Here is a 23,378-nt window from a genome sequence, read left to right on the forward strand (position 1 = left end):
ATATATATATATATGTTGCAATTACCAAGCAACATTATATTTTTATGTAACTGAAAATTCGTATGATCCAATTACAAATTTTCGATCGATAATTCAAATATTTCGAAAAGAGAAAATGTATAAATGAATTAATTTTTTGGGATTTAGATAATTTATTTAAACGAATTACTTCGATTGAATTTGAAAAGAAATTTCTCGTCATTAATTCTGACAAAAATTGTTATATCCATACAGGTATGTATGTGTGAATAAATGTGTAGATTAATTGAAAAAAATATTATAATAATGATAATATAATAAGGTAAAAAATAAATGTGTTAATATTCTATTACAGAGGATGCGAATATTAGATCGATACAAAAGAACAAACACTGAGAACTCTTGATAATTATCAATTGCAAATGTCCTTAATAATATAAAAAAAAACATAGACACCAATTTGTTGATTCATATTTTATATAATAGTTCGTTCGTTGCGCATCCAATTAGCGATCAAATAAACGGCAAAACGGAAGCGAAAAACACTTATAAGTGAATAAAAGAATAAACACATTCCCACGAGTATAAAGTTTTAATGTTTCTAATTGAAATTGTTTAGTTAAAACGCGTTGATAAACAGATGAGTTCGATTAAAACCTTAGTGATATTCTTCTATGCATTTTGGAACATGCGAATATGTGTAGAACGTAAATGCATATAAATAAAAACGTAAGTAAAGAAAAGTTTAATTTATTAAATGAAATTTAATCTAAAATAATATTTAATTAAACGATATCAAATCGTTTGTTTGGAATACTTTACAGATCACACAGAATAGCCGATATTAATGACTCGTGTTAGAGTAATTTACGATTCTTCGAAAGGATATCAAAATAATACGCATACAAAACTGCATTCTTACGTTTACGAAGAATTTAGAATTAATGGCATACGAGAATGAACAAACTTATTGATTATAAATCAATATTTGATTTTCATCTTATCCGGTATGAGTTCATTTCAAGTTCAAATACTTCAAAAAATATAATAATTTCCTTTTATGTGATAATAAAAATTTTATCTTTTGATAGATATAAATTTAATTGTACTAAAAAGAATATCAACTGTCTGATATCATCTGGTAACTGATAACTAATATCAACTGTCTGATATCATCTGGTACCTGATAACTAATATCAACTGCTCTTTATTCTTTGTCAATGTCACACAAAAAATCATGTATATTTTCAATATTGTCCTATATTTTAAACGTTCAAAATTGGCCTATACGCACGTCCGATCTGGTATGCGTAACAATCTTTTTCCAGACGTGGTAAGTGAAAAATAATCTAACATTACCACATCGAACATTTCATTTAACCATAAAGATCATATGATTTTTCATTAGGCAGTACATCACGGTGGGAAAACCGTGCAAATTAATGTACGCCATAATACCACCAATGCTTCATCCGAATCTAAAAAATATACTAGTATCTCTCGATTACAAAGATGGTTAATAGGAATATTCATTTTCCTGCTAATGTTTATCGTAGTTATCAACAGTTACTCTACCAGACAATTTCGTATTATTCATTTTGGTAACATCGAGAAAGAAACTATAGAAGGTGAGTCCAAAAACAATCCAATATTTCTATAATAATATAACAAACAAACAAAAATCGAATAAAAATAGATATATTCAATAAAAAATAATTTATAGATAATTATGAAGAACCTTTTATATCGATCGAGAATACCGGATATCTGGTTAGCACCAAAGGTTGTAAAATACCAGCAATGGAACCATTCGATCGAGCGATTATGCGTTTTATTCAAAAAGAAAAACCAATAGTATGTAAAGCTGGAACGATACCACCGCTTGTCGAATCAAATAACTTTCTGGTTTATGTAAATCCATTTTCGCGAATGCTTTATTACAATCAATCAACGGATATCGTTAATTGTTGCTGGAATGCTTTCGAACGAATGAGAAACAACGATAATGCTAACACGTTAGTATGATCTAAAATGTTAAGGTAAAAAATAAAATATCATTCTATCCTTTTGCTTGCTAGTTTAATTCAAATTCGGCTTGAATTCTATTCGCAGATATAACGACGATTGTTATTTCTTCAATGAATCTAATCAGGTTACCGCGGAATTCATAAAAGTCGAATGTTGGCGAGGGAAAGAAATAATATATAAAGATTATCACGCCTTCGTACCTCGAAAACCGGACGTTGAAAAAAGATGCGAACTTGCTACGAAAACGAATCCCGTTGAAAATCGATTAAGTATTCTGGTGATAGGTGTTGACTCGGTTTCGAGATTGAACTTCCGTCGAAGTATGCCAAAAACTGTTAAAACTTTAGAAAATTTGGAAGCAGCGGAAATGCTAGGCTATACGAAAGTTGCCGATAATACTTATCCAAATCTTATAACTGTGCTGTCCGGCCTAAATCAAACAGAATTGGAAAAACTCTGTTGGCAGCATAAAAAGAAAACGTTCGATCAATGTCCGTTCATTTGGAAAACCATGAGTTCTGCTGGATATCGAACGATATTCGCCGAGGATGCCTGTCACATGAGTATCTTTAATTATTTAAAACCAGGATTTATGAAAGAACCAACAGATTATTACCTAAGACCGTTCTGTCTCGAAAGCGAAAACGATATTGGTAACACCAATAAATTGAACGCGAATCTTTGCGTTGGTACAAGATTAACATTCGAGAATCTTCTAGATTATACTAAAAAAGTAGCAACAACGTTCCCGAATGATCTTTATTTTGCATTTACCTGGATGGCTAGTTTGACCCACGATTATTTGAATTACGCGCAATTAAGCGACAAGGGTTACAACAAGTTGCTTGAATTTCTTTCGAAAAAACAATATCTCAACAATACCGCTTTAATAATGATGAGTGATCACGGTTTGAGATTCGGACAATTTCGTCAGACGTTTCAGGGCAAAATGGAAGACAGTCTTCCGTTCTCCTTTCTGGTTTTACCAAAATGGTGGAGAGACAAATATCCCGTGGCTTGGGCTAACATGCGTAAGAATATGCGAAGTCTAACCACCGGATTCGATTTACACGAGACGTTAAAAGATTTAGCGGATCCTAGAAGGGTGGAAGAGGAAACTTTGAGACAACGAAGCGAACAAATTTCCAAAGAGAATATACCGCGTGGTATAAGTTTATTTTTACCTATACCCGATTACAGAACATGCAATATGGCAGGAATACCAGGTAACTTATGTATGTGTCACAGATCGGAAGATATATCGCTCGACGATATAGGAGTTAAAAATAATGTTCAATATCTGATGCAAGTGTTAAACGACATGTTAAGGAAATATCCCCTTTGCTCCACGTTACATTTACGAACGATCAAACAAGCCAAAATATTGGCCAATGCAAACGAATCGTCTTGGATCGATTATTCGATACAATTTCAAACATATCCAGGAGAGGCCATATTCGAAGGTATGGTACGTTATAGAAAAGACGAAAAATCTTACAATCTGCTCGGAACAATTGGCAGGCTTAACGCTTACGGTAGCCAAAGTGCGTGTATGACCGATTTTAACATGCGCCTTTATTGTTACTGCCTTTAGGCGCGTCACATATCTGATCAACTTTAGACTGGTGATATTTTGTAGTATTTTAAATAAATATTCCTAAGCCATTAAATCGTAACATTAATTTCGTTCACCGATATACTTGCGGGATCGAGCACCTTCATACTGGAATAACAAAGTAGATATTAGTGAAGAAGTTGACCAGACAGAGGATCCTAAATAACTTAAAGGTTCAATGGGTCCAACCAGTTAAATGGCCCAATTTTTTTTAACCAATTCTACATGTGTATACAGCATGTATCTAGTAACTGGACCGAATACTGTAACTTTTTTCTTCTTGCAGATAGGCAAAACTTGTAGAAAAATGTTTGCATTGTTTAACAAAATCTATTATTAATTAGTGCGAATTTTTGCAATAGTGTATCGCAACATTATTTTCGTTCGCTGATATATATTTATAGGGTGTATTTGGTAATTAGACCGAAATATTGTAACTTATTCTTTTTGTAGATAAAGAAAAATTGTTAAATAAAAATTTACATTCTTTAGCAAACTCTTATCAAGTAATGCGAATTTTTGCAAGAATGCATCGGTGCAGTTGCACAATTGATACCATTTTAAATACATTAAATATGAAATTAAACATTATACTCACCAAATGTGACGATTGTTGTAATGAAAATGATAAAAGCGATGATCTATGGAAAGTGATGATCGTAAACAGCAACCAACTTTAGAATACACGGTATTAGATATATTATCGAAAGAAATATGAACTCAATGTTGTGATATTGTTAACGTTTTACAGTAAATTTATAATAAATCATGTCACGTTTACTTTATACGATATTTAGAAGATAACACTGAACTTGTGAATATAATTAAATCTAAAATAGATCACTTTGACTAAGAAGATAGCACCGTTTTACACCATTACTTTCGCGTTTAAATGAAACAATAGCGCGCTACAATTTTTTTTACAGCGCCATCTAGTCATCTATTTAGAGCATTCTAATTGGTCGAAATGAATTTATTTGTTGGAAATGCACTAGCTCGCAATTTGATTAAATCATTTTTGACAATCGCTTATTTGTCAATATTACATTAACGTATACACGTAAAGAATTAATTTTTATATAAACAAATCATTCGTAAAATGAAATTTATCGAACATTAGAAATAGTAATACCAACAAATTAAAAATAAACTCTATCGAAAGATAAATCCACATATCTTCTTCAACGAGTGTGACGTTACATAGCAATATTTTTAGATCTCATCTGTGAACCAATCACGAACACCCACGATTGACGGGGTGTTTGTTGTAACTTCAGCTGCGATGGCAGCGATTAAATATATTTCAGTGTTTTTTATAAATTTAGCGATATGTACAATAATTTCGTTGGCAGGGTAAATACAAATTTACATTATTATTTAATAATCCTATTTTATTTCTAAGTTGTAAATCTTTCCTTTCTACATAACCTGTCTTTCTTATTAAATAACAATCTTATGAATGCATGATCATCAATGACATTTTTATTAAATTCATAAACATTGTGTTAAAGATTTATTTAATGTATTAATATATTTAATAAATAAAATGAAAATAAGTTAATAAGTATTATAATGTTTCATTGTTATTTTCTTACAGGAGGGATTTTTACAGTATCCTCAATGTTCCACGCAGTGCAACAACAAATGCAATAAAAAAAGCTTATAGGAAATTAGCTAAAGAATTGCATCCAGACAAAAATAAAGATGATCCAGACGCTTCTCAGAAATTTCAAGATTTGGGAGCCGCTTATGAAGTACTCTCTGATCCTGAAACGAGAAAAATGTATGATCGATGTGGAGAAGAGTGTGTGAAAAAGGATGGCTCGATGGATAATTCCAATCCTTTTGCAAGCTTCTTCGGAGACTTTAGTTTTCATTTTTCTGGGGATTCTAATCATCAACAGGAAACACCTAGAGGTTCCAATGTTGTAGTTGATTTATCTGTCACTCTTGAAGAATTATACAGCGGCAATTTCATTGAGATAACTAGAAATAAAGCAGTAGCTAAAGCTGCCAAAGGGACAAGAAAGTGTAATTGTAGACAAGAGTTTGTGACAATTAATTTAGGAAATGGTAGATTCCAAATGATGCAGCAACAAATTTGTTCCGAATGTCCAAATGTTGAATTTGTAAATGAGGAACGAATATTAGAAGTTGAAGTTGAACCAGGCATGGTTGATGGACAAGAAACTAAATTTACTGCTGAAGGAGAACCACATATTGATGGTGAACCAGGAGATTTAATAGTAAAGTAAGTGTTAAAATAATTATTATAGATGATATCGATAGACTTGTTGTCTTATAAAAGATAACATTAAAAAAATATATTGTCATTCATAATAATATATTTTACAGAATTCAGACGGAACCACATCCAGTTTTCGAAAGAATTGGAGATGATTTATACACGAATGTAACTATTTCGATGCAAGATGCTTTAATAGGTTTCACTATGGATATAGAACATTTAGATGGGCATAAAGTGACTATTCATAGGGATAAAATTACCAGACCAGGCGCTAGGATCAGGAAGAAAGGTGAAGGGATGCCTAACTATGATAATAATAATCTTCACGGTATTCTTTACATCACATTCGATATCGCATTCCCTGACAAAGAATTTACGAATGAACAGAAAGAAGGTAATCTATTCTAAGACTAATTATTTATTATTATATAAATCATTCTTGAAAGTGTTTTGGAATTTTAAAAGCGTAACATATTAATTGTTTCTTTCTAGAAATTAAAACACTTCTACAACAGAATCCTGTGAATAGAATATATAATGGAATAAAAAAAGTTACAGTTATGTAAATATAAAGTAAAAACTGCCTAGTGTGTAACATCATTGAAATGTCTGTAATGCCATTGAATTTTTATATAATTGTGTAATAGATCGGGGTACTTAACTATCCGAAACTATCAACAGGATTGATAATTGTAATAGATCGGAGTTCTTAACTATCCAAAACTATCAACGGGATTGATAATTGATTTTTAGCTCCGATAAAACGATATGTGCATAATCGAAATGATTTGATCATAATACACACATAAACTTCCTCTTTAATCCTAAAAGACTGCATGTTACGTATGATTTCTAGTGTCAATAATTTGAAATAATGAAGATACATAATTAAATAATTATTTAAATAAGGTATTTTGCGTTGAAACTGCAAGAGTGTTGAATGAATGTTTCAAATAAATGAAAAAATTTCGATTTGAATGATGAAACTACTATTATGAAAGCCGGTAATGCATTTTTAAATAAAATGTTTAAAACCAACACATGGCTGAAATATATAGTAAATTAATCAAACTTATTAATTTATTATTTCTTTATAAATTAATTAATATAGTTGTTTATTTGATCAATATTATTACTGAATTACTGAATTATATTGATCAAATGAGACAAGAAAAAAGAAAACATATATATTAAAAATAATTATAATAGAAAAAGATTTAATTTATGTACAGATGGCGTGTCAGTAAAAAATCATGAAAATGTAGAGATCTATTCAATTTCGACAATCCTAAATCTCACGAAATGTTCCCTTCCTCCTACAAATTCAATTATAGAATGCCCCTATCGAATATTTGTCGTATTACAGTTTACTCGATCTGTGGTTTGTAAATATTCAGCGGTAGAGTATGTAATCAAACCAATGCATTTCTTCGTGAAGTACGTGATAAAGGAACAGCTGATATTGACATTATTTAGTTACTTTGTAGTAACTGCAATAATAAAAGACAACTAATGGTTTATCAAATAACATCAAAATGAACATTATTAGAAATAAATTAGCAATAAATTTAACAGAGGCGACAATATCTCAAGTAACATGACAAAAAACGTATCTTTATATCGTACTAACGTTTATAAAACTTAGGTTAGAAAAAATAAACAATAACATTTAAACGATGGAAGAATATATGCATTTGTGGAAAGGTGTTGATAAATTGTCATTTACGTTTGGCGATAAGCCTAATGGTGTAGTCAACAAGTTAATTGCCATTAAGGATTACATTTTTGTAGCAACTAGTACTAATTATTTATATTATGGTGAAGTATTATTGGAAGATGATAAATCTCCAACGCTTACTCTCAAAAGAGCTCAATTTGATGCCGTTGATATTGCATCTAATATCAATTATTTGTTCATTATTAATTCCAAAGGTCATGTATTAAAAGTTAATCCTTATGATTTGAGCGTCATTGAAACAATTATTCTTAAAGAGGATCCAAAATGTTGTAGTCATGGGTAAGCAATTAAATTGATAATTATTTAATTTATTCTTATTGAACAATCACAAGTTATTTATCGTTGATTATATTTTATAGGTATAGACAAGAAAATGAAATAATTAAAGTTAAATCGATAGCAGTTAATGATAATTCAGCATTGTTCGTTACTGAAAATGGACAACTTTGGGCAAGCGGAAGTCAACCAGAGATAGATATTAATAGTACAGAACCTAAGAAAGTAAAATTTTTTGATGGAAGAATCATAACTCAGGTTGCATGCGGCTATAATTTTAATGTTGCTACTGTAAGGAAACAGACTAAAACTATGAGAGATGATACGGATAGTGAAAATGAATTAGAAGAAGAAGTTTTTGTTAACTCGTGTCCTCAATGTCTCAATAATATTATGTTAAGTCCTGCTAGCATAACATCGTCGGATACTTGCCCAATGGGACTCCATGTTCAGCAATTTAGCGAAGATCGTTCTACTAATTCTATTAGTGCTTTATCTACTGCCAGTAAGGAACACGATATACCTCTTCTTGAAGAATGTGATAAAAAAGATCATAACGTTGTTACAGAAGAAGACGAGGAAAAAGATTTGATTAATATTTCAGAATTAGATAAGGAGGAAAAGAAGAATGTAATTTTTATAAATACAGAAGCAGCAAGACAATTCTTAACCAGACAATTATCTTGGGTTTCATCTTATGGAAGTGTAAAGGAAGAACTCATCGATAATACAGATAATCCAACCAAATTAATCAAGCAAAATGTTTCTAATATGGCTAATTTTGTATACGAAGGTGTGAAGAATGTGGGTGGTAAAGTTGTTACTCTCTCAAGACATATGAGTGGAAGTTCAGATATTAACGAACTCAAAGATGACAATATTGAGCAAGTAGAAGAACAAGCAGCAGAATTATCTAAGTCTGGTACAAATAATTTAGCACTTAGTTTGCGTTGCGAAGAATTTCCTTGGTCGTCAAGTACTGGATCATTGGAACATGAATTATCGCAGCAGGGATTAAACGAAAGAATTAGTGTTTTATCTCGTATGGGTAGCAATATATTATCCACTGAACTTTGGACGTGGGGTGATGTGCAGTATGGACAATTAGGGACAGGAGATAATATTAAACGAATAAGGCCAATACTGGTGGCAAAACTGAACAACACAGGTCTTAGAAAAATTGCCTGTGGTGCATTCCATGTTATTGCATTGACTTTAGATGGTAGAGTATTTGTTTGGGGAAGAAATAATTTCAAACAAGTTACATTAAATTCATCGGCAGATCAAAGTGCACCTCAGTTATTTAGTACAAAATTATATTCTAATGAAAGAGCAAAAGATATAGCAGCTGGTTCTGCTCATAGCTTAATAATGATGCATCATGGTTTATATTTTATAGGACAGTCAAGGTATCAATTTTATTGTCATAAATTTTATTTATATTTTGCATTAATCTCGACAATATTTAATTTAAATTAATTTTTGTTTTAGTAAAACTGCAGAAATGTTTCAATTGGATGTACAATCAATAAAACAATCGAGCACAAAACAAATTTTTAGTTCTGGACAATACAGTTGTTGTTCCTTTTTAAACGAACCTACAATAAATATAAATGAAGATTTAGTAAATAATCAAGTATTTTTAGAACAGATGATAACAGTTTATCAAAATTTAATAAAACCATTTCAAAAAAAAGTGGGTGCAACACAAGAATCAAATGTATATGAAACTATGTGCCGTTGTTATACAGAACTATTGAATTTCAGTGTACTTAATGTTGTTAGTCTATGGGATTATTTCAAACATATTAGAGAGGCATATGAAGTTGTAATAATAGCTAATATAGAAGAATATTACACAGTTTATAAATATTATCTAAATGTAATTTGTGATATTATTTCTTTTGGTGGCTTTATATACATTGCAAAAATAATTGAAGTACCCCAGATAGTGTCAAATTTATTTATAGATAAAATGAAAGGAAATGGAACGAAAAAAGTAAACAATGAAATTGCGATAACCATGGCATTGCAGCATCCATTGAAGAATCTAGACAGGTAAGTTTCTTTCTTATCAATGCTTTTTATTTTACATACAGTTATACATTACTAACATTTCAGGTACAAGAATATGATTCAAAGTTTAATGAGAAGTAATGGACAACGAATGGGTATCGAGCGATTGCACGATGCACTTGTGAAATGGGAACAATTGTGTGACGAACAAGAGAAGCGACAAAAGGAAGCTGAAACTACGAGATCGTTTTGGGAAAATTCCGGAAAAGTAGGAGAATTATTGAGATCACCTGAGAGAAGACTTATCAGAGAATCACGTTCTCATCCTATAGCTTTGTTCAATTCTGGAAGATTTTCAACGCATTGGTTTATTTTGTTAACCGATATATTTATCCACGTTAGCGGAACTTATCATACGGTACATCCACTTAAAACTCTATGGGTTGAACCATTACCAGATTCCGAATCTTTACAGGTATAATATTAATTTCTTATGATAATAATAATATAATTGTATATTTATAAGAGGACTTGTTTACAATATCATATTTATTTTAGAATGCTATTTCAATTATAACACCGGAAGATAGTTTTGTATTATACACTCCAACACCCTCTGAGCGTAATGAATGGTTGCATGCTTTACAAAATGCAATTAAATGCAGTCTGCAAAGAGAAATTGGAATTGCTCCCCCAATAGTACGTTCAACCTCATTCTCTTTCACGAAGCACAGTCTTTTCAAGGATGCAAAATATATTGGTATGATAAGAAATGTACTTTCTTACTACTAAAATTCCAAATTCTTACTACTAAAACAGATCCGTGATTTTGTTAACTATCTAACATGTAACATATCAAATGTTTAATACTACTTAATAATTATTAATATGTTACAGGCCGTTGGTTAAATGGTAAACCACATGGATCTGGAAAATTAGAATGGTCTGATGGTCGAGTATACACTGGTCAGTTTCATAAAGGTATTATTTGTGGTAGCGGTAAAATGGAAATTCCAACTCAAGGTACATATGAAGGACAATGGAAAGACAATCAACAAAATGGTTTTGGAACTATGAAGTAAATATATATATTTTACTATTTTGTTGAAAATCCTCCTAAAATAATAGATTTATTTAAAGTAATAAATATTGTGTGTAATATTTTAGATATGTAAACGGAGATATTTACGAAGGATATTTTAAAGATGGATTACCACATGGGCATGGTGTTAAAAAGGAAGGTCACTTTATGGCTTCCGTAGCATCAGTTTATATCGGAGAATGGACTGCAGGTGTTAAACAAGGATATGGAATTATGGATGATATCATGACAGGTATTTTATTATTTTATAAATTAAATGTAAATCGTAATCTAAGTAATATATATCATTAAAATGAATCTATATACATTTTTATATTATAGGAGAAAAATATTTAGGATCATGGAACAATGATATGAAACATGGTTCTGGATTGATAGTAACTCCTGATGGTATTTATTATGAAGGTGCCTTTAGTCAGGATGTCCTAATGGTTTGTAATTAATTTCACATTATCTATGTATTATTAATATCTCTAACTCACAATTTAAGAGAAAATCTATTTATAAATATATTAACATTAAGGGCTATGGAGTTATGGTGTTCGAAGATGGTACTCATTACGAAGGAGAATTTAAATCTGCAGGAATATTTTGTGGAAGGGGTGTTCTAACGTTCCGCAGTGGTGATAGATTGGAAGGTAATATAAATGGCGCTTGGAATGAAGGTGTAAAAGTTGTAGCAACCTTACATATCAATAAAGCTAGTGGAAGTGTCCCGACTAATTCTAAACCGACGTAAGTAGTTTGTACGACTTGCAAATGCATTTTTTTAATTTAGATAACCTTTTAAATATATCCCATGAATGTTATAATAATAAATATCACTTTAAACAATCTACTAACTTTTCCTACAATAGTTAACTAAAAAAATAACATGCGTTTGATATTTTTAACAGATCTTTTGGTAAATTATGTGTAGCACCAGATCAGAAATGGAAAGCTATATTTAAACAATGCTATCAACAGCTTGGTGTAACCGAAACAACTGCTAAAGCTAGCTTCAATGAAAAGTTAGTAGAGACGCAGAAAGCTTGGCAAAATGTAGCATCTATAATAACAAAATCTCATCAAAAGACATTGCAAAGAAAAAAGATATCTGGTAATACGTCTATTAATAAAGATAAAAATAACGAAAATATTGATCAATTGGATAAAATACCATGTTTTGGTAAAGACAAACTTACCATACAAAGTTATAAAGAAGTACATAAATATTTGGTACAAGCATTTGAAAGTCCGCACCATCCGTTGGGTGCATTATTGACAGAAATTGCGACAGTGTATACAGCAACGTATGGCGGCGTAAGAGTACATCCTCTTTTATTAAGCCATGCTGTTACAGAACTTCACAGCGTTACATTAAGAATTTATGATATAGTGACATTATTGTTTCCTGCGTTATTAAGAGGTGGTAAGGAATACGTTTTAGGACCTGAAGATGATGATAAAAATGAAGGGTATGTTATACACAGACTTGTTTAAAAATTCTTTTATTTTATTCTTTTCTTTTTATTAATTTGACTAAAATATAATATTTTGTTAGGCAAGTAATAAGTGCGCCTGCTATATTACATCCAATATTATTGCCACGTGTGCATTCTGCTCTTTTCGTATTGTATGCTTTACATAATAAAAAGGAAGATGATGCCTATTGGGAAAGATTAATGAAGTGGAACAAACAACCAGATATAACTTTAATGACCTTTTTAGACATTGATCAGTGAGTGTAATACACGCACATATATATGTATCTGAAGAATTGTAATTATTAAGTATAATAAATATACCATTACAATTAATTGTAGAAAATTTTGGAAAGAAGTGGCCACAACTAATTTTGGGGAAAATTCATATCAAAGAGAGTCACATTTTAGTGAAGCCATAGAAGCTTTACAGCAATTAAAAACAACTTTTTCTCCATTAGAAAAATTACTCGTTGTTAAAAATACTTTTGAACAAATGACACAAGTAAGAAAAAGTCATAATATTTTATATTATTATTTATTAAATTCTACATCGTAATCATAAATATTCGATGCACCTTTTAGGCAGTTCAAAAACATTTAGGTTCAACATATTTATGGACAATGGATGCATTATTCCCAGTATTTAGTTTTGTTGTAGTACGTGCTAGTGTATTGCAATTAGGTAGCGAAATACATTTTATCGAAGATTTTATGGAACCACATTTACAAAATGGAGAACTAGGAATTATGTTTACCACGTTGAAGGCTAGTTAATATTTTTAAATATACTATAATGTCACAATAATCAATATTTATTAATAATAATATAAATCTTTTTATTATAGGCATGTTATTATCAAATACTGCAGGAAAAAACGAACGCTGTCGATTAAAACATTTACAATATTAAATAATAGTCAGGATGAACACAAGTGCATGATATAGAATTAGTCATTTAAAATGAACAAATTTTATGTTATTTATTAAACGATAATGTATTTAATATAAAAGAAAAGTACTATATCATTATGTAAGTAAGGCTAAATTTTACCTCATATCTTTATAAATTTAAAAACAGAAGAATATATTATCTTACATTATTATTATTATTATTATTATTATTATTATAAAAAGAAAAAACGTATTTGTTACAAACAATTCGTGTAAATTTATTGTTATAAAAGATTGCAATGTGAAAGTAATATATAGTGTCGTCGTAAATCATCTTTTATTCGTATCTAAATAAGTTATACGTGTAATACAGATAATAATTTTACATATCAGTTTATTTAATATTTATATCGTATAATGTATATACATATACGCTTAAAGGTACACAAGCATTGGAATGTGAAAGAAATTTATTCCTTGAATTAATTGGTGTGTCCATATAGTTACCATTAAACAAATTACAAAAATATTTATACTCATTACATAATCGACATTTAATTTATTTATATTAAGCATGTCTTCTTTCTCTCTAATTGTAAGCTATTATTTTCAAGAGGCTATAATGTACAATCGATGCATTTTGTTTTTCATTATTTTAAATAAGTAAAGTGAAAAAATTCATATTAAATATAATGAAATATATATATCTATAAAATAAATAAAATGACTGATTCGTTACATGTGTTATTTCAATTACGAATAAAAATAATTGTTCCTTGTTCAAAATAAAACAATCGCGTTCGTAATGTTGTTACCTAAATTTCAAATAAATGCCGCCATTTTCAATATAAAATCAACCAATCACTGATCTGGATTTATGACCTTTAGTATTTTTTAATAATTTTTCTTTAATATTTCAATAATAATAATAATAATTAAATATTTAAAAAATAGGAAAATTTTGTATAATTTCCTTAAATGAATACAAAACAAATTTAATTTATATAAAGATTAAAAAATATGAACTCGCAGCTGTAATATTTCCTAAATATATTGTACACTTGTTAGATATATAAAATAAAACTGATATGTTAAATTGACAAAATAAAAGGTACCTAATATTATTATATAATTACTGATATCGAAAAAATAAGAATAAGATCTAATTATGAGATTTAATGCAATACGTCAAATTCATAAACAATTAAATATCATTGGTATTCAGAATAGAAGGTTACATTTTTGGTCATTGAAAGTACCTTATGTTAGTACTATTTTAAAACATTCGATTGAAAACAAATTTGATGCAGGTATTTTTCTCATTTATTTAAATGTTCCATTCATTTTAAATATTAATTTGTATAATGTTTTACAGCAAAACAAGTATTTTTTTTCTCAAACACATTTAATCCAAAAGGAGAAGCTGAAGTAATGTCTGGAGAAGAACAAAATAAATCTTTAATTGTTAATTACGATGGTATTTTAAAAGCACAAAAAGACGAAAGTATTTTAATTATCGATGTAAGAGAACCATCTGAAATAAATGAAACAGGGAAATTGCCAAGCAGTATTCACATTCCAAGTAAGTCATTTATATTTGAATTCTATAGAATAACAAAATGTATAATTATTTTGGAATTACTTTAGTGGGAGATGTTACGAATACTTTGACAAATATTTCTACAGAAGATTTTGTTAAAAAATTCAACAAATCTAAACCTGATAATGACACCAAAATTATATTAAGCTGTAGATCTGGTAAAAGGAGTGGTATGGTACAAGAAGAATTACAAAAGATAGGATACAAAAAGTATATGCACTTTAATATTAAAATAATTCAATAAAATTTTTAAAGAATATATAGGATGTTTTAAAATATGTAGCCATAACTTTAGGGGTGGTCTTGGAAACAAGATCATATCGAACATATGGTTGTAGAACTTATATTTTTTATTTTAGCATACTAAAACCATCCCTAAAGTTATACCCATATATTTTGAAACACCATGTATATTCCATATATTAGGTTGGGAAAAAAGGAATCCATTATTTTTACGTGAACTTCAAGATTTTATTGAACATGTTTCGGATTGTCCGATTTGAGTCAAATATGCACCATTTTGTTCTATAATTTGTTGCCATTTTAAAGATAGCTTCATAATGCCTCTCATAAAAGTATTGGTCCCTATTGTCGAAAAACTCTAGTAATCGATTTTTGCAATCTTTTCTTGATACTAATTTCTCATTACTAAGGAAGTTTTGCAATGCAAGAAAAACATGGTAAAAGCATAAATCTGAAATTGTTTGATCCATACCTTATGAGATATCGGTTATTTTAGCAATCTACTGAAAAAATAATGGATTTCTTTTTCTCCAACCTAGAGTGGAAAAATTTCTAGAGTGTAATAACTAACATGCTTTTGTTTTCTAGTGTATACAATTATGTAGGAGGTTGGCTTGATTGGGAGAGTAATCAGAAATAAAATAATTGAGTATAGTGATATTATTGTTAAAAATATATGATTATATATAATTGACATGATTTCTAATATATAATATTATATAGATATAAATATATACATATTGTACAAGAAATTTACATTGTATACATTAAATATGCATTAGTAATCTACAGTAAGATATTTAAACAATATTATTTACAAAAATCATTCTTATCTTAGATATATGCGACTTATGAATACTTATACGATCGTATAACACAAATATTTGTGATAATTTTGTCTACAATTTTTAAAAAATAGTAACGAGTTATTTATTTTTTTGTTCTTGTGCAAGCTTTTGATTAACCATGTCTTTGAATTGTCGTAGTATAAGGTTCTCTCTTTTCTGTCTTTCTTCTTTGCTAAACATCGCCAATGCTCTCTTCTCATCTGCAGAATAGATTTGATTTTCTTTACGAATACGTACTGCTTCCATGCGTCGATGTCTGTAATATGAAAGATAAATTGTTATAAAGCGATTTTCTATAAATAATCAAACCTTTAGTTAATCTTTAGCTACAGTGCAAGTGGTTAGGATAAAATTTAGAATAAAAATAATTATTGTTATATTACCTGCTACCACTCATGACGTAACCAACAGATTCATACGATGCAATCTCATCAGAGGTAAGACCGATTTCACCTCTTCTAGGAATACGTTTACCTTCTGCAACATAAGCTGCCATTGCAGCACCTTCTCCAGGTAGCAACGCCTTTCCAAAATCTTTTGTAGATAAAGCAACGTGTTGTTGTTTTGGTTTAGTCGGTCCAACCAAACCTTCGTTTCCACTTTCATCAGAACTAGATCCTTTATTAGTTTCCGCGTTAATATTTTCTATCGTCTTTTCTACCCATTCTACGCTTTCTTCAGAATCACTAGCAGAACTGCTAACGGAGACTTTCTTCTTCTTCTTACGTTTGTGTTTCTTTTCTTTCTTAGATTTCTTTTCTTTTTTCAATTTTTTACTTTTCTAAGAAATCAGAATTAATTTTATTTATGAATAGGGTAAGAAATGTAAAAGAAAATTTATTTTACTTTTATTTATTATTACCTTTTGTTTATCCTTTGATTTTCTTTTCTTATCTTTTGGGAGTATGTCATCCTTATACTTTTTAATTTCATCTTCTTCGTCAGAACTAAAATTACACAAGTTTTAACATTTTTTTAAATTATTATTTATTTCTAGCATAATTATCTTATTTTATGGTAATATTAATATAAAAATTTAAAATTATTTACAATATTGCTAATGGAAACTTACTCTTCTATTCGTGTAGGTGATTTACCCCAAACTCTGTCAACACCACATAAACCAATTTGTTCTCGATCTCGTCTTCGAGCATCCATTGTGATAAAAATATTTAAATAATTTAATCAGTATTAATTATTAAAAATAAATAAGAAGTGAAATATATTATAATTTTTATAATTGTTAATATTTCTACGTTAGTAATCAGACGAATGTGCATGCGCGGCTTCCACCAATCCCATCATTGAATAGAATAAAGTTGATCCTCTACCAATCATGAGCTGAATGGAAGAAAGCGCCATCTTGAAATTATTTAAAGAAATAATGTGTATGTATATTCTTTTGTACTCAATGTAATAATTGCTAAAAATGAAAATCATCTTCTACAATTTTTTTCTTTTACATATATATAATTGATATATTTAATATATAAAATAAAAATCTGTTATATATATGCATAGATTTATAATATATTTTTAATTGATTATCTATTGAAACCTATTTGTATCTGACAATATATTATTTTGCACAGGGTAAGGTTATATCGTATTTAAAAGTTGAAAGATGGCAGCAGTGTGCCGCTCGTGTGCGATACATTCAACGTGCCGCATCACAGACTGAAACAAATGCAAGGTGCTCATTGCATTGAATAGACGTTCTCTAATCGTGGATTATAAATTTTTCCAGTAATTGAAGAACAAACAGATATGAATTGGTATTCTGCATAAATATTTATACCATCGGACGTATATTTTCGTTCGCTTTTAATCCACACTCGCATTACTAGGTGAGTTAATTTACTTTTAACGCATGGTCCACGTTTTTCTAAAAGCTGCTTTGCATTTTGATAAATTTTTGAAATTATAATGTAAAATTATTATCTTGTATGAAAAATATGAAATTACATTTTATTTTTGTATTAAAATTTTAGTAGAACTTTCAATATATAAATAGAAATATTATTACATTTCGTTCAATGTGAACAAACATTGCATGCAATTTTATATTATTGCATTAGCCACATGTTTAAAGTAATTTTACACTTTGTTGCATCAAAGATAATTGTTTATAAATAAGTTCACGTTAATTTTATTCGATTAAGTTGATCAATATCAAAAGTTATTTATTATTATTACATTATGCTTATTGTTGTACAAACTAATCTAAAGGAACATATTTATTTAACGTTATATTTTGTGTGTAACTATTTTCTCGAGTACTGGCCATAGTATTTTATTAACTAACATGCACTTATGATATTTTAGTTTGCAATTATCACTTTTATCATATATAGTAAGTAATCGGTTAATGAACAATTTGGATAATGAATTTTGTCTTCAAATGTATTATGTTCATTAACTGATCACCCCTGTATAAAATAATCGTTTACCAAGAATAAAAAAATGTGGATATTTTATTGATATTAATATTAATTATAATGTATTTAGGAATGGAGTGTGGCACGGGGGATGTAGCCAACATATCAGCAGAGCTTGCTCGCGTGGTTGAGGTGATGATGTCACCTAATATACCACAACAGCAACGGATAGAAGTTTATAATGCTTGTGAAAGATTTAAAGAGACTTCACCGCTCTGCGCTCAATGTGGTTTATATTTGGCACAAAAATCACCCAACAGAAGTCCAGTTGTTCGTCATTTTGGTTTACAATTAATGGAACATTGTATTAAATATCGTTGGACACAGATTTCACAGTCAGAAAAAATATTCATAAAAGAAAATGCTATGAAATTGTTACAAGAAGGTACAGAACCTTTATTGCAAGAGGAAGCTCATATAAAGGATGCTTTGTCCAGAATTGTTGTTGAAATGATCAAACGGGAGTGGCCGCAACAATGGCCAACATTGCTATCGGAGCTTAGTCAAATTTGTACTAGAGGAGAGAGTCAAACGGAATTAGTTTTACTAGTGTTTCTTAGATTAGTGGAAGATGTAGCACTGTTACAAACTTTGGAATCTAATCAGAGAAGAAAGGATATTTATCAAGCATTAAATTCAAATATGGCGGAGATCTTTACTTTCTTTATGAGACTAATGGAACAACATTTCTCGGAATTTCAAAAGAAAAGTGCCATTGGTCACACAACGGAAGCTGCTGCACACAGCAAAGTAGTTCAAGTAAGTATCGATACTTGGTGCATTTTATAAACTTATTTTCTATTTAATCTTATTTATATAAAAATCTGTTTGAAACAGGTCATTTTAACTACAATGGCAAGTTTTGTTGAGTGGGTATCCATAAATCATATAATGGCAGAAGATGGAAAATTATTGCAGATATTGTGTTTGCTCTTAGGTAATCCTATATTTCAATGCTACGCAGCTGAATGCCTTCTACAAATAGTTAATCGTAAAGGTAAAGCCGAAGATAGGAAACAACTTATGATTTTATTCTCAGAAGAAGCTTTAAGATACATTTACGGTGCAGCAACTGCGCCTTCACCAATTGCCAATGTTGCTGATTTTCATGACAATCATTATTTATTTTTGAAAAAATTAACATTGGTGTTAACTGGAATGGCTACTCAGTTATGTGCAGTTTGGGGCAAGGATGATGCATCCAGCATTCGACCAACCCATTTTAGTCTATTTCTGGATACTGTTCTGACATTCACCATGTATTCTAATTTAACATTAACACATTTAGCAAATGCAATATGGGTCATGTTATTTAAACATGAACAAATCAAGAGCGATGCGTTGCTTTTGACCTACGTTCCTCAATATGTGGAATATACTGCCCCAAAACTTATAAAAATAATATATCCTCAAAGTAGATACACCAATGGAACGTCTCCTTACTGCCTTTCTGATTATGATTCGGAAGAAGAATTCAATGTTTTTCTTCATCGATTTAGAACTGATTTGTTAGAAGGATTTCGACATGCTACAATGGTAGCACCACTTGTGACTTTTACTTATGTACAACAATGGTTAACCGCTAAAATAACAAAAGGTATGGCAAATTTGCAATACAAAAGTGATCAAAATGATTCCGAATATCTCGAATGGGAGGCGCTTGCCCAAGCTTTGGACTCCGTCGTATCGAGAATTTTATTAATCAATGAAAGACCCAGTGTACAAAATGGATTACAACTTTTAGAATTGTGCCTTAGTTATTCACCGCGAGATCCTTGGTTACTCTCAGCTTTATTGTCATGCATTAGCGCATTATTTGTATTTTTATCTATGTCAACCGGTTCTATGACTATGCCAGGAGTTGCCATTTTACCAAGAGTTTTGGAGAAGATATTTGCAGCTTTGGTGTTTGAAGTGCCAGGCGAAACGAAAATCACTCGATCCAAAGCAGCCAAAAATGTTAGACGTCATGCAGCTAGCCTTATGGTCAAAATCAGTTTGAAGTATCCATTACTTCTTCTGCCAGTTTTTGAACACATACGCACTATGGTCCATGGTCTGATTATAGAACCAAGCCCTTTATCCAGAATGGAAAGCATCATGCTTTATGAATCATTGCTTTTAATTTCGAATCATTTCTGTGATTATGAAAGACAAAATAGATTAGTCGCTGAAGTTATTGGAGAAAGTGTTTCAAAATTTATTCGATTTGGATCGGAGTCATTTAAAGGACCACTCGAGTTTATAAGATTTATAGGATTAGACAGGACCCCAGTGGAAAATTTAATTGATGATCCATCAGCACAAAATCGAATTGATCTCATGATTAGCATTTCCACTGTGTTAAGTGTAGTTAAAAGATGTTCCATTCCTGAGGATCCAGACCGTGCGGCAAGAGGTGGTTTTGTTGCTGCACTCAGTGAAAGTGGAAATCCAGTTTACAGAAATCCTGCTGCAACACACGTCATTCCTATTTTACCCACTCTCTTTGCTTTGCTTAGAACAATGAATGCTTTGTTCACACCAAATGCCATATCAGCCTTGTCTGAGGTAATTGTTCATAACTTTAGATAAAAATTTTATTTAGCAATATTTATTATCATATCTCAATGTTTAATACATTTTATATAAAGGGTTCTTTTTATATAAAGGGTTACAAAAATGCACATGGACTGATAGAATCCGAAAAAGCTAATCTTTTAGGATTAAATATTGCAAATGATAACGCTTCAGAACCAGATCAATCTTCGAGTACAGCCTTAATTAGAATGCAATCGTTTCTTAATACAATTCATGATCATTGTTATCATATGTTAGGAAGCGGTTGCCACACAATTGGCAGAAATTTTTATGAGTTATCTGGTCTTGCGCAAGCACTAATAAGTTCAGTTTTCTCTAACATGGACGTAAGTTATTTAAATAATTAATATGATTTATTTTATTATCCATGCACAATTTTACAAAATTTATTTTTAATAATTATCTTTTGGTGAAGCTGATTCCAGATTATCGATTACGACCAATAATTCGGGTGTTTTTGAAACCATTCATATACTCGTGTCCTCCAGCTTTCTACGAGACTGTACTTATACCAGTGTTAGCACATGTATCTGCGCACAGTAAGGAAACATTTAAACAATCATTACTCCAACAGTATTAACATAATAATCATTGATTTTATTTTTAGTGTATCATAGATTAACCGCCAAATGGCAATACATTGCAAGTTTATACGAATCTGGAAATTTGGACGAAGAAAACACAGACACACAAGAAGTTATAGATGATATGTTGAATAGAAACCTGACGCGAGATTTTATAGACGTCTTAAAAGTAGCGTTAGTTGGTGGAGCAGCTAGCGATGCTGCACCTCCGGATACTATGGATCAAGATAGCGGTGGTATGGCAGTAGATCCACCAATTTCTCGTGGCAATAGTATTGTTGCAGAAGTTGTCAGCGAGTTGGGTGCTTTTGTCTTGAGACATTTATCCACGTGCCATAATGTAGTTTTATGCATTTTGAGGTAATTTTATAACTTTATTTTTTATTTCTTCTTAAAGATTTTATTCACAAAAACCATTTACAATTGCATGTTCATTCATTTATATACAGAGCTTTATCTTGGAACGATTCCAACGCCAGCCTTAAAGCTACTATGTTAACAAGTCCGATTGTACGAGCACTTGCTGCCGATGGCAGTTTGACTCCTGGTATGGCATCGCACATTATGGTTGCAGTACTTCAAGGTTTACAACTTCACGGTCAACACGAAGCGAATCAGGGTTTACTTATAACTTTAGGCGCACAAGTTTACGAATGTTTAAGACCCAAATTTCCAAATATTATCGACGTAATGCATCAAATACCTGGAGTTAATCCTGCAGATTTGCAACGATTTGATGAAAAAATGGCAATAGTCAGTACAAAGGGTAACAAAGTTGAAAAAGGAAAGAAAGATCTTTTTAGAAAGATTACGAATCAGGTAAAGTTTCGTATAGTCTACGAATTGTAATCCTTAAAGTAAAATATTTTCTATTTATAATTATATAATATTTTATTATTCTACAGCTTATCGGCAGAAGTGTCGGTCAATTATTTCGTAAAGAAGTCAAAATAGATAATTTACCGAGAATAGAAATACCTGGAAAACCCCAAACAGTAAGAGTAGACGATATATCTTTAATCAAGGCTGATACTGGGATCGCCGCTCTGTTTGCAGGGCCTACGTAGCAGAGTCACATTGATGATGATGCCTTACAAAGTTGGTCTAATTCAATAAATAATTACAAGTTAACGTAAAAAAAAAAGTAAAAAGAAAAAACACAAAGAAACAAAAGAAAAGAAAAAAAGGATCATAAAAAAGATACATAAATAAAGAGGATGCTCGTTATCAAACAGAAATGCAATCCTGTTGAAGAATATATTTACAAGACTAATCAATTCTGATAGACCATTTGTCAAAACAGAAATTTAAATTTCAGTATAGGTGAATATATTTGTAAAAAGTTGTTTATAATAATACATCGCATATTCATCACACGAATGAAAGTTGAATTTATAAATTTCTCGAACGGATGAAAAAGTGAATGCAGCAGCAACAACAGCTTGTTGTCGACTTCCTAGACGTAATTATTAATTCCATATAAAATGTATAACAAGTTTTATATTAAGGCTGTGCTTAAATTCAAGTGTACATAGTAAAAATAAGTATATGATGTTTTATTTTACCATACGTGTACTCACATGATGTGTTTGTACTTCTTATCTACATTGTACTTAAATTGTAGCACAGCTGAGTACTTTGCATACTCCGATATCTTGATTTTTATTTTTATTTTTTTTATTATTCCATTATTTATTTTAAGACATCTCCATATTGAATTATATAA

At 30.2% G+C, this 23,378-nt stretch overlaps 6 protein-coding genes across 6 annotated transcripts; 5 read left to right on the top strand and 1 right to left on the bottom strand.

The window, feature by feature from the left end:
- The first annotated feature begins 322 nt into the window (after window positions 1–322).
- LOC106790518 lies at window positions 323–3,672 on the top strand. The gene is made up of 6 exons (XM_014755480.1): window positions 323–708; window positions 804–986; window positions 1,071–1,312; window positions 1,388–1,607; window positions 1,703–1,994; window positions 2,092–3,672. The coding sequence occupies exons 3-6, from the start codon at window positions 1,217–1,219 to the stop codon at window positions 3,599–3,601; spliced, it is 2,118 nt and encodes a 705-aa protein (XP_014610966.1). The 5' UTR covers window positions 323–708; window positions 804–986; window positions 1,071–1,216; the 3' UTR covers window positions 3,602–3,672.
- Window positions 3,673–4,823: 1,151 nt separating this feature from the next.
- Window positions 4,824–6,845, top strand: LOC106790519 (dnaJ homolog subfamily B member 11). The gene is made up of 4 exons (XM_014755482.1): window positions 4,824–4,975; window positions 5,220–5,873; window positions 5,978–6,264; window positions 6,363–6,845. The coding sequence occupies exons 1-4, from the start codon at window positions 4,905–4,907 to the stop codon at window positions 6,434–6,436; spliced, it is 1,086 nt and encodes a 361-aa protein (XP_014610968.1). The 5' UTR covers window positions 4,824–4,904; the 3' UTR covers window positions 6,437–6,845.
- A 288-nt stretch (window positions 6,846–7,133) lies between these two features.
- Window positions 7,134–14,004, top strand: LOC106790517 (alsin). The gene is made up of 14 exons (XM_014755479.1): window positions 7,134–7,887; window positions 7,968–9,293; window positions 9,376–9,942; window positions 10,006–10,375; window positions 10,459–10,660; window positions 10,798–10,978; window positions 11,068–11,234; window positions 11,324–11,433; window positions 11,526–11,737; window positions 11,899–12,459; window positions 12,546–12,722; window positions 12,808–12,970; window positions 13,051–13,233; window positions 13,314–14,004. Exons 1-14 carry the CDS (start codon window positions 7,547–7,549, stop codon window positions 13,359–13,361), a joined length of 4,608 nt encoding a protein of 1,535 aa, XP_014610965.1. The 5' UTR covers window positions 7,134–7,546; the 3' UTR covers window positions 13,362–14,004.
- A 414-nt stretch (window positions 14,005–14,418) lies between these two features.
- On the top strand, window positions 14,419–15,991 carry LOC106790515 (heat shock protein 67B2-like). The gene is made up of 4 exons (XM_014755477.1): window positions 14,419–14,669; window positions 14,735–14,941; window positions 15,007–15,169; window positions 15,791–15,991. Exons 1-4 carry the CDS (start codon window positions 14,528–14,530, stop codon window positions 15,840–15,842), a joined length of 564 nt encoding a protein of 187 aa, XP_014610963.1. The 5' UTR covers window positions 14,419–14,527; the 3' UTR covers window positions 15,843–15,991.
- LOC106790516 (UPF0396 protein CG6066) lies at window positions 15,920–17,342 on the bottom strand. The gene is made up of 4 exons (XM_014755478.1): window positions 17,123–17,342; window positions 16,913–16,997; window positions 16,434–16,831; window positions 15,920–16,306 (listed from the first exon to the last, which is right to left on the bottom strand). The coding sequence occupies exons 1-4, from the start codon at window positions 17,206–17,208 to the stop codon at window positions 16,129–16,131; spliced, it is 747 nt and encodes a 248-aa protein (XP_014610964.1). The 5' UTR covers window positions 17,209–17,342; the 3' UTR covers window positions 15,920–16,128.
- Window positions 17,343–17,642: 300 nt separating this feature from the next.
- Window positions 17,643–22,820, top strand: LOC106790514 (exportin-5). Its single transcript, XM_014755476.1, has 8 exons — window positions 17,643–17,897; window positions 18,559–19,247; window positions 19,326–21,038; window positions 21,140–21,394; window positions 21,484–21,607; window positions 21,676–22,012; window positions 22,102–22,471; window positions 22,558–22,820. Exons 2-8 carry the CDS (start codon window positions 18,561–18,563, stop codon window positions 22,717–22,719), a joined length of 3,648 nt encoding a protein of 1,215 aa, XP_014610962.1. The 5' UTR covers window positions 17,643–17,897; window positions 18,559–18,560; the 3' UTR covers window positions 22,720–22,820.
- The last annotated feature ends 558 nt before the right edge of the window (window positions 22,821–23,378 follow it).

This window comes from Polistes canadensis, unplaced genomic scaffold, assembly GCF_001313835.1.
Source record: "Polistes canadensis isolate GaletaPanama2010 unplaced genomic scaffold, ASM131383v1 scaffold_243, whole genome shotgun sequence".
In the NCBI taxonomy this organism is placed as follows: Eukaryota; Metazoa; Arthropoda; class Insecta; order Hymenoptera; family Vespidae; genus Polistes; species Polistes canadensis.

Coding starts and splice junctions, on each gene's coding strand:
- LOC106790515 (XM_014755477.1), top strand. CDS start 14,528: ATGAGATTTAATGCAATACGTCAAATTCATAAACAATTAAATATCATT. Junction 14,670..14,734: donor TGAAAACAAATTTGATGCAG/GTATTTTTCTCA, acceptor AATGTTTTACAG/CAAAACAAGTATTTTTTTTC. Junction 15,170..15,790: donor CAAAAGATAGGATACAAAAA/GTATATGCACTT, acceptor TTTGTTTTCTAG/TGTATACAATTATGTAGGAG.
- LOC106790514 (XM_014755476.1), top strand. CDS start 18,561: ATGGAGTGTGGCACGGGGGATGTAGCCAACATATCAGCAGAGCTTGCT. Junction 21,039..21,139: donor CCATATCAGCCTTGTCTGAG/GTAATTGTTCAT, acceptor TTTTATATAAAG/GGTTACAAAAATGCACATGG. Junction 21,608..21,675: donor AGCACATGTATCTGCGCACA/GTAAGGAAACAT, acceptor TTTTATTTTTAG/TGTATCATAGATTAACCGCC.
- LOC106790519 (XM_014755482.1), top strand. CDS start 4,905: ATGGCAGCGATTAAATATATTTCAGTGTTTTTTATAAATTTAGCGATA. Junction 4,976..5,219: donor ACAATAATTTCGTTGGCAGG/GTAAATACAAAT, acceptor ATTTTCTTACAG/GAGGGATTTTTACAGTATCC. Junction 5,874..5,977: donor CCAGGAGATTTAATAGTAAA/GTAAGTGTTAAA, acceptor TATATTTTACAG/AATTCAGACGGAACCACATC.
- LOC106790516 (XM_014755478.1), bottom strand. CDS start 17,208: ATGGATGCTCGAAGACGAGATCGAGAACAAATTGGTTTATGTGGTGTT. Junction 16,998..17,122: donor TCACCTACACGAATAGAAGA/GTAAGTTTCCAT, acceptor GTGTAATTTTAG/TTCTGACGAAGAAGATGAAA. Junction 16,307..16,433: donor TACGTCATGAGTGGTAGCAG/GTAATATAACAA, acceptor TTCATATTACAG/ACATCGACGCATGGAAGCAG.
- LOC106790518 (XM_014755480.1), top strand. CDS start 1,217: ATGTATATTTTCAATATTGTCCTATATTTTAAACGTTCAAAATTGGCC. Junction 1,608..1,702: donor CGAGAAAGAAACTATAGAAG/GTGAGTCCAAAA, acceptor AATAATTTATAG/ATAATTATGAAGAACCTTTT. Junction 1,995..2,091: donor AACAACGATAATGCTAACAC/GTTAGTATGATC, acceptor TTCTATTCGCAG/ATATAACGACGATTGTTATT.
- LOC106790517 (XM_014755479.1), top strand. CDS start 7,547: ATGGAAGAATATATGCATTTGTGGAAAGGTGTTGATAAATTGTCATTT. Junction 10,979..11,067: donor AATGGTTTTGGAACTATGAA/GTAAATATATAT, acceptor GTAATATTTTAG/ATATGTAAACGGAGATATTT. Junction 11,235..11,323: donor TATGGATGATATCATGACAG/GTATTTTATTAT, acceptor TTTATATTATAG/GAGAAAAATATTTAGGATCA.